The sequence below is a fragment of the Aquarana catesbeiana genome, linkage group LG13 (genome assembly GCF_042186555.1).
Source record: "Aquarana catesbeiana isolate 2022-GZ linkage group LG13, ASM4218655v1, whole genome shotgun sequence".
In the NCBI taxonomy this organism is placed as follows: Eukaryota; Metazoa; Chordata; class Amphibia; order Anura; family Ranidae; genus Aquarana; species Aquarana catesbeiana.
The window spans coordinates 124,803,331-124,818,123 of record NC_133336.1 but is presented as its reverse complement, the minus strand read 5'-3'; the positions used below and the strand labels follow the sequence as shown (position 1 = coordinate 124,818,123).

General features: G+C 41.1%; 1 protein-coding gene across 4 annotated transcripts in view; it reads right to left on the bottom strand.

The window, feature by feature from the left end:
* Positions 1-2,344: 2,344 nt before the first annotated feature.
* The window catches only part of PAK6 (p21 (RAC1) activated kinase 6), a 290,545-nt gene continuing 278,096 nt past the window's right edge, over positions 2,345-14,793 (bottom strand). For 3 of the 4 annotated variants that reach the window (XM_073609984.1, XM_073609985.1, XM_073609986.1), the window contains exons 8-10: positions 12,939-13,064; positions 12,481-12,615; positions 2,345-6,059 (exon numbers count right to left, since the gene is read on the bottom strand). In XM_073609984.1, the coding sequence (XP_073466085.1) occupies positions 5,892-6,059; positions 12,481-12,615; positions 12,939-13,064 (429 nt within the window). In that variant the 3' untranslated portion in view covers positions 2,345-5,891. The remainder of the gene's footprint in view (positions 6,060-12,480; positions 12,616-12,938; positions 13,065-14,793) is intronic. The other variant, XM_073609983.1, reaches the window with a different exon arrangement.

Below are 14,793 nucleotides of genomic sequence, written 5' to 3'. Positions count from 1 at the left end.
ACTGAGAGTTAAAGAACGGGCAAAAAAATGTGGTAAAATAACACTTGCGGTAAATCATTTGTGAAAGTGCAATTCACTAAGACTTTTGCGTTAAATACCGAATGCGGCATTTGTTCTTAGCAACCAGCTCAATGCGGTAATTTACCGCATTAAGCTGGTTACTAAGGAGCAGGCAGGGTAGCTGGCCGCCGCATCCTTAACAATGGATGACTCATCAGCTGTCAGTGGGTTGCCCGCTGACAGCTGAATGTAAAAAACACATGCTGACAATTAAAATTGATAAAAGAAAACAGTGTGCGGTCCCCAACCACCCAATGCATATCAGGCCCTCCGGGTCTGGTATGGATTTTTAAGGGGAACCGAGCAAAGAGCCCCCCTGCCCCAAATCACCCCCCCCCCCCTTATTGAGGGCATGTGGCCTTGTATGGTTCAGGGGGAGCACTAGCTCATCTGCCCCTTTCATGACCTGCCGGGCTGCATGCTCGGATAAGAGTCTGGTATGGATTGGGGGGGGGGGGCATGCCATTTTTTTTTTTTATTTTGACGTGGGGTTCATCTTAAAATCCACCCCACTCTGGGTTTTTTTTCCATCATTTTTAATTGTTGGCATTGTTTTTACATTCAACTGTCAGTGGGGAAGCCCGTTGACAGCTGATGAGACATCCATTGTTAAGGATGCAGCAGCCGCCTTCCCGGCCCACTCCCTAGCAACCAGCTATTTGTCAAAAAACAGCATAGGGGTCTCCTGACCCCCATGCTGTTTTTTTTTTTCCAAATACCGCATGTGATACCACAATGTGTCACCATTTGTGAATTGGACTGAAGAGCCTTTTAAACCATACTTAACGGCACATTTTTCATTTTGCGGTAAATGCAGCATAATCGTTTTTTTTTTTTTTTTTTTTTGGTGAATTGGTCTTTTTTTTAACGCATGCAATCATTCATGCAAATGAGTCAAGTGACAGCATTATCACATGCTGTAAAGTTTAGTGAATTGACCCCATTGGCTTATTGGAGGATCCATCATCTACACTTACTATCACCAGCAGATGGTGCTGCTCACACAATTGTAAATGATATATTTATATATATATATATATATATATATATATATATATATATAAACGTACATACATATACACACACAGTATATAGCAGCGGGAAGGGTGTAGGGAAAATATTTTTAAAAAAACACTTTCAAACCGACTATAATGCGGCGTACACGCGGTTGGACTTTTCGACCGGACTGGTCCGATGGACGCCGACGGACCAAATCTGGCAGACAATCCGATCGTGTGTGGGCTTCACCGGACATTCAGCTGATTTTTCCAGTCACAAATCTGACGGACTTTAGATTTGGAACATGCTTCAAATCTTTACGTCGTAACTCCGCCGGACCCAGAAATCCGCTCGTCTGTATGCTAGTCCGATGGACAAAAATCGACGCTAGGGCAGCTATTGGCTACTGGCTATCAACTTCCTTATTTTAGTCCGGTGTACGTCATCACGTACGAATCCATCGGACTTTGGTGTGATCGTGTATAGGCAAGTCCGTTCGTTAAAAAGTCAGTCGAAAGTCTGCTGGAAAGTCTGTCCGACCAGTCGGGTCGAAAAGTCCGCCCGTGTGTACGCGGCATTAGGATTAAAAATCCAGAATTATTTGTATCTGTAAAGGACCAACCTATACTTTAGAAACAAGAAATCTGAACTCAGTTCCCAGTCTTTTACAGCATTTGGGTCGATTTACAAATGGCAAATAGGATGTTCACCTTGCAAGGGAAATTTCCTCTCACTTGTGAATGTACGTTTGCTTGCATATGATTGGATGATAGAGGTCAGCAGAGCTTCACCTCATTCACTGAGCTAAGGGAAAATTCCCTTGCAAAGTGAACATACCTAGTGAAAATGCATGTACATTTGTTCCGTGCAAATGTGGCAAAAAATAAAGGTTTTTAGACTATTTCTTGTGCTGCCCTAATGTTTTTTCTTGATTTAAATTGGAAAATACCTGATTCGCCCACTAGATGGTGCCAAGTGTACCATGAAATTTATATGGCACTTTAGCACCATCTAGTGGCCAAACTTTAGAACAACCAAGGGAAGTGTCAAATAACATTTGTTTTTTTGTTGTTTATTTTTGTTTGTTTTTGCCCCATTTGCACAGAATGCATGTACATGCATTTCACTAGACAAATTGCTATGCAATTTTTCTTACAACTACACCCTCAGGCATCTGGGAGAAGTTCTGTTCTTTCCCAGTCTATAGGAAATAGATTTGGGATATGCAGTTTAAAGTAGTGCAAAATGGACTGATTTTATTTCTACATTTAGAGAAGTATTAGACCACAAAAAATATCAGATCACTGTGATTCTCTACCCATACTGTACAATATATACAGTATGTATGAACAGTACATATACTGTAAGTACAATCTTGTGGTGACCATATTGCCACATAATTTGCTTCTTACTAATTGTCTGGTCATGAATACAAATATTTGATAACAAAAAGGAAACCTGGCACGCCCAATAAAAGTTTATAAAATACAGATACAAAGCAGGTACCTTTATTTACCTTTGTTATTAGCCAAATGTATCTTTTGTGCATTCAGGGCACCTCCATCATTCTACAAACCAATGACAGTGCAGCGCAACCCAGTTCTGACCCTAAGCATGTGTCCGGGGTGAAGAGGGCTCTAAGGGCACACATTAGAAAATGTGACTATTTCCCATTTGTATTCAGCACCAATATATTAACCAGCACTTTACAGAATGCATAGAACCATTTTCTACAGTCCCTACCATTCACATGCAGACTCCATCTTCTGTCTGTAAGATGCCAACTAGTTTAGGAAGCATTTGGAGCATCTAAAAGAATCTATTAAAATTGGGGGAAGGGGAACATGTAAACTCCATGTAGGGTTTTTCATTGGAGGAATTTTGAATCCCAGAGTACAATTCAAGACTGGCGACGATGAAAGAATAATGGCAAATTATAAAGTTATTTGTAGACACCTTGTGGTTCCTGCTCAAAAAAAAATAATTTCACCTTTGTAATACAATGTACTGTAAAAATTGGTTCTTAGCTTACTTAGTTCTTAGTTAAATGCCACACCTAGTGGGTCTTAAAAGAGAAAGCGCTCTTTCCTGTGATGTTTTGGGCACACCTAACATACAAGGGCTCCAAGATCTTGGGCAGGACAGGATGGATCACTCCCAATGCAAATTTTTCAGCTAGGAGGCGGGGAAGCCAAGCTTGGCATACAGGTATAGAATTTCAACTAGGCATCAGTTTTTAGCACTGAGTTACCTTGACTGCATAGTACATTTTATTACAAAGGTGAACTTCGATAGAGGGCATTTTCTCTTAGCTTTCTTTGTGTTATGGTTAATTGCTGTTATCTGTGTGAAACGCTTTAACATTTTTATCCCCTGGTGCTCGCTGTGCTGTATATGCTTTTAATTGTTGATCACTACAGTAAAGATGTTGGCATCCTTCCGGAGAGTGCAGTCATTCATCTATTTTTCCCAAAAGTGAGAACAGGCAACTTATAAAGATTTATGAGCAGGGATGCAGTATCACTAATGAATTTTGATTTTTATACAATGTGATGCTAAAATAACATGAACCGTGTCATTTTTAATTTATAAATATTATAAATTCTGACAATATTTTATGTTACTCATATAAACACCGATAAAACAGTTTGTGTGTAATAATTCAGATTCAATACATCACTGTAGTCTGCCAGGCAGTTATGCAAACAGTGGCTTACTTAAAGCAACACAAAAGGCAACAATGTAGAATAACCCATGGTACCTAGTGAAATCCTACTTATCAGGTTAAAGCAGCCATTCTCAGCCAGGGTTCTGTGGAAACCAGAGGTTGCTAGGCATTTCTTAAGATGTGATTGACCTTCTGATGGTGCCTGCATCGTTCCGGAGCGAACTCCCCTTGGCAAAGCCAGCAGCATGACACCAGAGATCTTTTTAGCTATCTGTAAGCGGGGCATTCTTTTAACTGGCCACTAATTTAAGGGACATTCTTTCAACTGGCCACCAAGATAAAGGATATTTTCCAACTGGCCACCAGTGTAAGGAACATTCTTCCCTCTGACCACCAATGTAAAATATTCATTCAAGTAGCCACCAATGTATAGGACATTCTTTCAACTGGCCATCAAGGTAAAAGAAATTCTTCCAACTGGCCACCAGTGTAAGGGACATTCTTTCAACTGGCAACCATAATAAGGAGAAACATTTTTAATTGGCCACCAATTTATGCAGTATTCGTCCAACTGGCCACCAATGCAAGATACATTCTTTCAACTAGCCACTAATGTAAAATACATTCTTCCAATTGACCAACAATGTAAGAGACATTCTTCCAGCTGACCACCAATGTAAGGGACATTCTTCCAACTCTCCAACAATGTAAGGGATATTCTGCCCAAGGACCACCAACGTAAGGGACATTCTTTCCATTGACCTCCAACGCAAGGGACATTCTTCCAACTGCCCACCAATGAAAGGGGCATTTTTCTGATCAACCCCCAATTAATTGGTTTTTAGCTGGGGTTCTGAAAATTATTTCAAGGGTTCCACTAGGGTAAAACGGTTGAGAAAGGCTGGTTTAAAGCATCAAATAAATGAAAAATTAGTGGTTATGATGAGTAGCTGCATACTGGTTCTGCTTTATTAGATAAGCCTAAACATGTGGAACAGTTTAAAAAAAAACTCAACTTTGTACAATGTTTTCAAGTATTAAAGTGTGAAATACCAGTGCACTGGACCACCACAGACTTGAATACATTTGTCTACTTCTAAATCCTAAATGCCACATGGATGTTTACCAAAACAGACCACACACGTTATAGCTCCACAATAGGAGCAGACATCATAAGGAGAAGTGCAACAGATTCATATTGTGTTATATGTGCTGCAGCACTATAGTCACAAATAGGATAATGGTTACTGGCTTTGATTCATCAAGCTACCGTTGCACCTATGGTGTGCTAAAGTTGTCTCTCAAGCAGTTATATAATTTATTATTGCTCGAGGGGCTACTTTTGCATACCTAAAATGCTTATGCGGCTTGATGAATCAGGCCCACTGTCAGAGATGTGTCTTCACAGCTACGCATTTTTATATCGTTCAGTTTGCTGTTTAATGCTATAAATATGGAGAAAATCTCTTTTAAAACTAGCCTCTTATGAATTGACAGCTGTCACTATAGTTATTAAATGGAATCAAATGTGGCTTTTCTGTGGAAAATGTTTGCAGCCAACATATTTGTTGCTCTTGTATAAAAGTCTGTCAACAGCTATTAGCTCAGCTTTATCTTATTTTGGATTGTCTAAAAATGCTGAAGTAAACAGCACACTGCACATCCCAAAGGTGTTATTACTGATTGTCATATAGTGTATATGTCTGTGTAACCATCCCCCTCTGCTGGTTATCTGAGGAAGTGCGGCAGTACAATAGCAGCCAGATGCTGTATGGGTATAAGAAAATAAGGTGCCTCTGCTCTCGTCAATTGTATGTCTCTCGTTTCCAGTGTAAAAATAAATGCTTTACCATTTACTGTCAGCAATAAAGTTTGCCCATTCCAGCAGTGAAATGGCTAGTAACAATTGTAAACAATCACATTTAACCCTGTTGAACGGAGGGGGGACTTGTGTTCTCCAGTCTTGGAAGTCCAAGCAGCTTTTCCACCATCATTCCGCAATATAATTGTTATTTACGTGGCTGCATTTACACTTTGGAAGTCTCTCTCCTGTCTCTGCACACTGGGGAGTCAGCTTTTAGTAGTCACTGAGTCCCTTCATTGTGTAGAAGGCAAAAATAGTGTAATACATTAAAAAATGAAGCGGAGTATTGACTTCCCAAGACTAGCAGGTAGAGTTCCTCTTATGGTATTGCTGGATCAGGGGCACCAGACACTCTGGCAGGCCGGCCTGAAGGAGGAAGAAGTGGTCTAGAAGTTCCTTGGCTGTGGCTCGTTCTGCGGCCTCTCGTGTCAGCATCCGATCCAAGAAATCTCGGAGAACCGGTGAAGCCTAGGAGAAGAGTAGGAGCAATCAGTGCTTAAAAATGATCTCATCCACTGCTCCTGAAGCTTGTTATTACCTTCACTATAGGATACATTTTCCTGCTTAAAGTGGAACTAAAGGCATTTTGGATAGAATAAAGAATGGTTAAAACACCTGTCAGTTTCTTTTTTGACACCCAGTAAGGAGATTTTACTTCACTTCCTGTTTAGTGTATGGGAAAGGAAGTGAGAGGACATCCCTGCAAAGTGAGGGAGTGCCTGGCTGTCACCAGAACTAGTGTCCCCACTGGAAGAGTTCCCCTTCGTTCCTGTTCGGTTGACAACTCAAAATTTGGGTTTTCACACTCAGCGAGAACATTAACCAGGACAAATAGAAAAGGGTGATACTTCCTAATAAGGGCACAGAAAACAATAAAAACCCAACACATGTTCTATTCCCTTTTCACTCTATCCAAAGCCCCCCCCCCCCCCCCCCCCCAAAAAATGCTTTGCCTTTAGTTACCATATAGTTTAAACCAGGGGTAGGCAATCTTAAAGAGGTGGAACAACATGGGAGAAGTTAAAGATCACCGGGCACGGTGTCGCCTCCTTACACCTGATTTAAACCTCTAATTGCTGTACTAATGTGTGGCAATTGCATGCATTGCTTGGCAGCCAAGGGGTTTAAATCAGGTGGTGAGAAGGCAACATATCTCCTCCCCACCACCTGTCAAACACACTCAGATTGGAGGGTGGTAAAACCCTGCAGTTCACTCTTGGTTTTACCACCCCCAATGCCTACCCCCTTTAGCTGGTGAGGCAGCAGCCAAAGGTGTACACATGCCTCAGCAGGAATTGAGCTCCCTGTTGCTTTTGGTGGGGCTACTGCCTGCCAATTGCAGTCCATTTAAGTAAATGGGGCCACTCTGCAAGTGCCCTGCAACTGCATGCTTCTGCGGGGTCCAAGGGGTTAAAGCAGGTGGTGAGAAAGCAACAATGCTGCCTGCTTCAACCCCTTGTTTGCTGTACTGCACAAGGTTGCAGGGCACTTGCAGAGTGGCCTCATTCACTTGAATGGGTCATGCTTGGCAGATACTACAACCACCAACCATGACAGGGCATATAACTCCTGCTGCAGCTATGACATGTGTACACCCCTGGCCTCTGCAGTTAAAGGGGGTATGGTTGGGGTGGGGGTGATAAAAACACGCCTTAACTATGGGGATTTCCCGTCCCCCAAACTGCAAATATACGAACCCTTACTGTTCGGAGCTTGCTATAAGGCTGCTTTCACACTGATGTGCTGCGGTTTACTTGCACTGCGGGTGCAGCGGAGTGCATCTGCAACTTTCCTGGGTTAGCTGTGCTTTGCCATAGACTTCTATTATATCCTGCATTCAGAAAGTGCACCAAACCCACAGGATATAATAGAAGCCTATGGTTAGCACAGCAAACCCACAGGAAAGCTTCACATTTTCTGCACTGCACTCGCGGTGTGGGTGAACCTCAGCGCAGCAGTGTGAAAGAAGCACTATACTATTATGCCCGGTGTATTGCTTCACACTGACCTGAAGATCTCCTCTTTCCTGCTGGCACCACTCTGGAGATGGCTAGCCGGGATAAGAGGTGGAGTGCAATTGGTATCACTCCGCATTGGACATGAACCAGCACTACAGAGGAGGCATCGGCATATGCGGCTCTTGCTCCCTACTACAGCTTCAACTTTACGTGAAGTCCCTCTGCATTGCACTCTGTTTGATGCTCTGGGATGGTAGGTCATCTCTCCACGATCTACTAGTTGCTGACCCCCGCTTGATACCCAGGAACAAAATTGTAATACATTGCTTCATACCAGTCCTGAGCCACCTCAATACAGGGCACTTTCACCCCCTTCCTGCCCAGGCCATTTTTCAGCTTTCAGCACTGTCACATTTTGAATGACAATTGCGCGGTCATGCAACACTGTACCCAAATGATTTTTTTATCTTTTTCTTCACTCAAATAGAGCTTTCTTTTGGTGGTATTTAATCACTAATCACTGCTGGGATTTTAAGTTTTTACAAAAAAAAAAAAGAAAGAAAAAAGACCGAAAATGTTGAAAAAAAAATAAAATAGTTTTTCTTAGTTTCTGTCAGTAAATTTTGTAAGTAATTTTTCTCCTTCACTGATGTACGCTGATGAGGTGGCACTGATGGTCACTTATGAGGTGGCACTTATGGACACTGATGAGGCAGCACTTATGGGCATTGATTAGGTGGCACTGATGAGGAGGCACTAATATGCCGCACTGATGGGTACTGATAGGCAGCACTGGTGGGCACCGATAGGTGGCAGTGGTGGGCAATGATAGGCGGCACGGATAGGCGGCACTAATGGGTGGTGCTGATGGGCAGCACTGATGATCAGCGCCCCGATTACCAGTCCAGGTATCCCCTGCGAAGGAGCTAGCACTGATTGTCACTCCTCGCCACACACTCTGTCAGTGTGAGGCGATGAGAGGCGATCCACGGCACTTTCTTGTTTACATGTGACCGGCTGTGATTGGACACAGCCGATCGCATGGTTAAAGAGCCGCGTCCATGGCTCTTTACCCATGCAATCGGCTGTGTCCGCGTCCATGGCTTTTTACAGGGATCGGGGTTGCATTGTGTCCTAGCAACACGGCGCACCCCCGCGGCTGCATGAGAGCGGCCGTTCTGAGTGGATGTCATATGACAGCGTCATATAAGAGCCGCACCATCCCTCTGTCATTTGCAACTGGTTAGATAAGACCACTCTATTAATTTACTTTCACCTAATGATCCTGCCAAGAACACACTTTTATATGAAGAAGCAGCGTTGTCACCCTAGGCGCTCACCTGACTTGGACTACAAGCACATGCCTCTTTTCCATGACATAAAAGATAGATGTTCTGTAGCCCACATGTATAGTTGGGAACAATGTAACTGATCGGAGTAGAGCGCAAGCAGAGAGCATATGAAGCCATTAGCTGACAAGATTTCTGGTAGGAGAAACATTTTTTTTTTGTTTTTTGTGTTTATCAAAAGGAAACCCTTTCAATTGTATTTTTTTTTAGATCAAAGGGGACCAAATAAGAAGTTTATTTTAGCACTTACACATATAGGATCCTATTAGTACAACATATCCTTTGTTGCAGGCTGAAAATGTTAAGCCAATACTTTTCAGTTAGCAGCAATGTTGTCAGCCAGCTGTCAAGTGGACCACCAATCAAGTCTGTCAGACAAGTAACCAAACAGCCAACTATAAAGCCTCGTACACACTGTACAAAAATCTCAGAAGGGGATTGTCATTTGACAGACTGTTGTCCGATGTTCTTACTGTTAGTACACTCCTTTCATCAACTGTTTTCCAATTTTTGGACAACAAATGTTGGATGACAGGCTAGTGAATTTTTGTCAAACGACAGCTCCACGTCAGATATTCGGATGGCCAGTACACAAATCCATCACACAAAAGTCGAAAGTACAAACACACATGCTCGGAATCAATGCTTACCAAACACGAAATTAGCAGAAGGGGCCAAAAGGGTGGCGCTCAAGAGCTGAAATTCCTCGTAGTACATCACTACGTTCGTGTTTGTGGCACGACAATTTGTGTAACGTTAGTATGCAAGACAAGATCCTGGCACACGCCCTTTTGACAAAAATCAGACGCTCTGTTGTCCAAAAATCGTACCGTGTGTACGAGGCTTAAGGCTGGGTTCACACAGATAAAGCTGCGGTTTTCAGCATGGAGCATTTCTGTTCACCGGTTCAAGTGCAAATTTTTATCGGCCCCAAAAAGGCACAGGACACTTTTCAAAACCACACCACGGCCATGTGCAGATATGTGTGTACCGGCGCCATTAAAAGCCGGTCATATTCACTTGTTATGCGAATTGGATGCGGTTAAAACCGCATCCAATTCGCATTTATGTGAACCCAGCCTATTGTCACCCTTGCACGGCAGGCTGACAATGCTGCTGCTGATTGGCAGTTAGTATTTTAGCGCTGTCAGCCTGCAAAAGAAAGTGTTGTTACTATCTGGAATGTGCAGTTTTTATAGTTACATGTATGAGTAAATTCAGATTATTGCATAAACCCAGTCTTGACTGATTCTTATTAAGGTGGAGACAAAACTTTTTTTGATACTTTTACATAGTATGTGAAAGAGTTGGAACCTTTGCTCCTGATGAGGATTCTCTCTGGTCTCATAGATAAAACAGAAAATTAGGGGAATTAAACCCAGCGGAAACAGTAATATAAACCAGTCAAAGGTTCAAACTCCTCCCACTTTTTTATTGCTGTGTCCCTAATGGTAGAAGTTCCCCTGACTTTTCATCCTGCAGACACAAAAGGGAGGGAGGGGAAATCTCCACAACTAGACATAGACAACAACAAAAAAAGCTCACACCCAGGAAATTGCCTGCACTGAATATGAAAAAGTTCTAGTGGAAAATACTAAATAGCAAAGCAACAATTGAAGTAACAAGCCAACCATACAATGTAATACCCTCACCCACATCACTACACAAAAGCACTAGTCCAATTCTGCCTTAAATAATGCAGCTAAAACCAGAGCATCCATGGAGCCCTTTTGCTAAAATAACCAAAGTCAAAATCAAGGTTGCATGAACACCTACTGTATATGAAATGACTATTGCTAATTAGTTACATATATAGTTAGAAAAATAGACACAAGTCCATCCAAGTCTACTAGAAAAAATAAATAAATAGTAAACTTCCATATACAGAACCCTATAAACATTTTGATCCAGAGGAAGGCAAAAAAATGCTATGAAGCATGGTCCAATTTGTTCCAGTGGGGGGAAAAAAATCCTTTCTGGTCACCGAAGACATGAAAGTATATTAAAGTATAATGATCACAAGGCAAATAATGTGTGCACAAAAATAAAATATGTGATAGAACCTAACATAGCTGTACTATACAGTACACAGTAAGAATATACCATCTCCTTCTCATGTGATAATAGCTATACAAATGATGGATAGACTAAGAGGATGTTACTAAGAGGAGTGGTGCAGTCTTGGGATCAGTGGAGTACAAGATGCTGCAGAAGACTGCAGGCAGGACTGATAAAGAATCGCTCAAGGTGTATTACAGTACAACCACTTTATCAGCAGCAACACAGCAGTAAAAAAAAAAAAAAAAAAAAAAAAAGGACCCTTTCCCTTGGTCTTACACAGCATCTACTATCTACTTGAGTTCCATTGTGGATATTCTGTACAATATACCCCTACTGTAAAATATAGCACCTGTGAATAAGGAATAGGTTTAGCAAGATAATGAAACTTTAAAGGTCAATTAAATCATTTTACTGCTAATTTTAATGGGAAAAAATACACATAGGATGAGAATTAGTCTTCTATTTGGACCATGCTCCATGCCTTATTGTTTTTTTTGCTTTCCTCTGAATCAAATGTGGGTATAGGATTGTGTTTATGGAGCGCTTCTATTTGGGTTTTTTTGATGGACTTGTGTCTTTTTTTCAACCTGACTAACTTTGTAAACATTTAATGCCAATCCAACTGTAAGCAATTTTTTAAACATTTCCAATATCTATTGTACATTTTGTGACCCTACTGCCTGGAAACATGATACACATGTATTTTACATACATCTACGCTAAATGTATATTTGCATGAGAAAAAACTGGATCCATTTTAACCCAAGTCAGAGGTGACTTAAAGAATAACTCCGCTTTCGTGGAAAAAAATACTGCAAATAAAAAAATTATAATAAAGCATAAACACGTGCTATACTAGCCATATTGTGTACCTTTCCATTTCAGTCTGAAACATTGTAATTTTCTGTAAAATTCAATGCTATATGGCAACCTATAGGCCTTTTGTACATTGTTAATGTACAGAACGTTGTCAAAAATGTAATTTCTTGCTTGTGTAATTGGCGCATGGATTTTCCCAGAACTCTGCACTAACATTTAAGTTGGCTTTTAGGCATCCTCTGCAACAAACATTTTGGTGGGATAGAGATGCAAACACTCATCAGAACACAGAGTACATCCGCTGATTATAATGAACCAGCCCTCCTATTCAGAATCAGTATGCAAAGGACATGGTCAATCAAACAGCTATTCCTCAGAGAAAAAACAGGTAGGAATCTGCAACAAGGTCTGTTAAATCCTATCCTAATGTACATTGATTGTTTTTTTTTTCTCAAAAAAAGTGGAGTTACTCTTTAAACCTGTGCAATATAACATCTGACCACCTGAGAGGGAGTTTACAAATCTCTTTCACTTAATTACATAATGTAATTTTTCCTCCCCTTGTGTATGTAAACCTAACCCTTTGCTTGAAAAACAACAAGATTGTACACATACAAGTATGAATTTTATAATAAGTCTTAGTATTTCTGATATGACATGCATATGTAAATATTTCGGATACAATCAAATGATGTCACTCACTTTGTGAGAGTTCCTCAGTTTTGGAGGTGGGCTGTCCCGCAACCTTTTCATGGCCTGCACAGGAGAGTCACTGAAATAGGGAGGTTCGCCATCAACCATCTCGATTACCATGATTCCCAAAGACCAGATATCCACCTAAGGAGCCACAGAGGAAATTAAGGGCTAGTGTATCCAGAAGCAAGTCAAACCCAGGAGAAGACTTGTAGTTGGGAGATAACACACACATGCATCTAGATTGATTTGTATGAAAAAAAATAAAAGCAAAGCAACTTAATGCAAAGCAAAAACAGCATCTTTCCATTAAGATGCCCTTTACATTATCCCTAAAATATCTTCTGTTTCACCAACATCAACCTACTAATCCTACAAACAATTGGTACTACTTCCATTTCTAAGATTTCTAGGAACCCTAAATCTAAATAAACACCCCAAGACAGTTAAGTCTTATATAAATTTACCTCTGTGCCATATGCAGTCCTCAATATGACCTCTGGTGCCATCCAATATGGAGTACCCACCAATGACTTCCTCTTAGGAACATCTTTGCTAATTTGAGCACAGAACCCAAAGTCAGAAAGCTTCACCTAGAAACAAGAAAACATTTCCTCAGTATTGACTGTGCTACAAAACATTTTATTGTGTTTTTTTAAAACAGAAAATGTGTTAAATTTGAACTCCTTTAATGATCTGTATTACACACATACATTGGTCCAGCTTGACAAGATATCTTATACCTGATGGTTTGCTGGGGAAGCTGAGAAATCACTGTAGTATTCGGGGTAGTCGTAGGGGCACTAACGTCACAATCTTCAACTTGTTCAAAGAATTAGTTGTATTCAATGAAAGAAACCAAAGTGTTCTATAAATGCAGCGGGGCTGAGCAAGTTCCCCCCCCCCCGTGTTCTGTGTGCAGAGGAGAAGCCACTCGAGCAGAGCACACATTGGACCCGAAGACTGCAGCTATTGCCAGTAGTGCTTACTACCAACAGTGGTTTTTCAGCTTCCCCAGAAACCCATCAGGTACAAGATATGCATACTTGCATAATGGGCCCATGTAAGTATGTAATTCAGATCATTCCTGAAGTTCAAAGCCCAATTGAGCTTTCAGTTGAAATCAGGTAAATACAGAAGGACACTTGCTGTGTGGAATCAGTGGTCTCCTTGCAGGGGTCCAACACCCCCCTACTCAGTCAAAGCTTGAGCTGTCCAATTAATAGGGAACTATAAGTGTAACTCAATGTGACTGATGCATGTGTAATAACGCTGGACAAATGGAAATGAAAATAGGTTCTGATGAATCTACCCTAAAGGGATTTTTTCTTCAAAGATGCAGCTCCATGGTTGAAATATAGCATAGGTGGACCCTGTTCTGGTCCTAGGCTGGCTGCTACCTCTCTGATAGCGACAAAGGAAGTGCTTGCCAGATGGTACATTTTTGGATGAGTACTGAGAAGAGCCCGGTACAAAAGTTTGTTACAGTTCAAGGACTTTTTAGAACATTTACTGTTTAAAAGCATCAAATACAGCCAACGCATTTTGTGGAATCCCCCCCCCCCTTTCAGGACTTGAGTAGTCAATATTAATAAAAGCATGAAAGAATGCATTAGGTGACCCGTGTTAAGGCTTGATGAAGAGTAACATCTCTTGACAGCCCTAAAGGCAACCTGCTTTTAACCATCAAATGTTTCAAAATGGCTTTTGAGAGGGTCCTCCTCTGCAACATGCAGGCAGTGGATGGGACTTTGTACTCAGGCCTTGGCTGCTTTCTACAAAACAACTGTAAGACTAATTCTTTTGTTACAAAAACACAGGAATGTACTTCGCTAATTTACACAGAAAGTTACATTTTACTATAAATAATTTTCAGTATACTGCATACAAAAATAGCAAAGAATTACTGAAAATCCTTCCTGGGTGTAATTCTGTGTCCCATGTAATTTATCTCCCTGCTTGGCTAAAACATCCGTTTCTTAAATAACGAATAAATAGGATTTTTATAACAGCTTACCTGTAAAATCCTTTTCTTGGAGTACATCATGGGACACAGTAATAACTTAATAGGTTATGGGCCACCTTCAGGTGATGGACACTGGTATACCCAATTCACTCCCCTATAACCCCTCCTCCTTCCAGGAGCACCTCAGTTTTTGTAGCAAAGCAATAAACTTAAACCCCATAAAAGAGGGGAGGGACCTCTGTGTCCCATGATTTACTACAAGAAAAGGATTTTACAGGTAAGCTGTTATAAAAATCCTATTTTCTTTATCGTACATCATGGGACACAAAGCCTAAGTAATAACTTAATTAGACGTC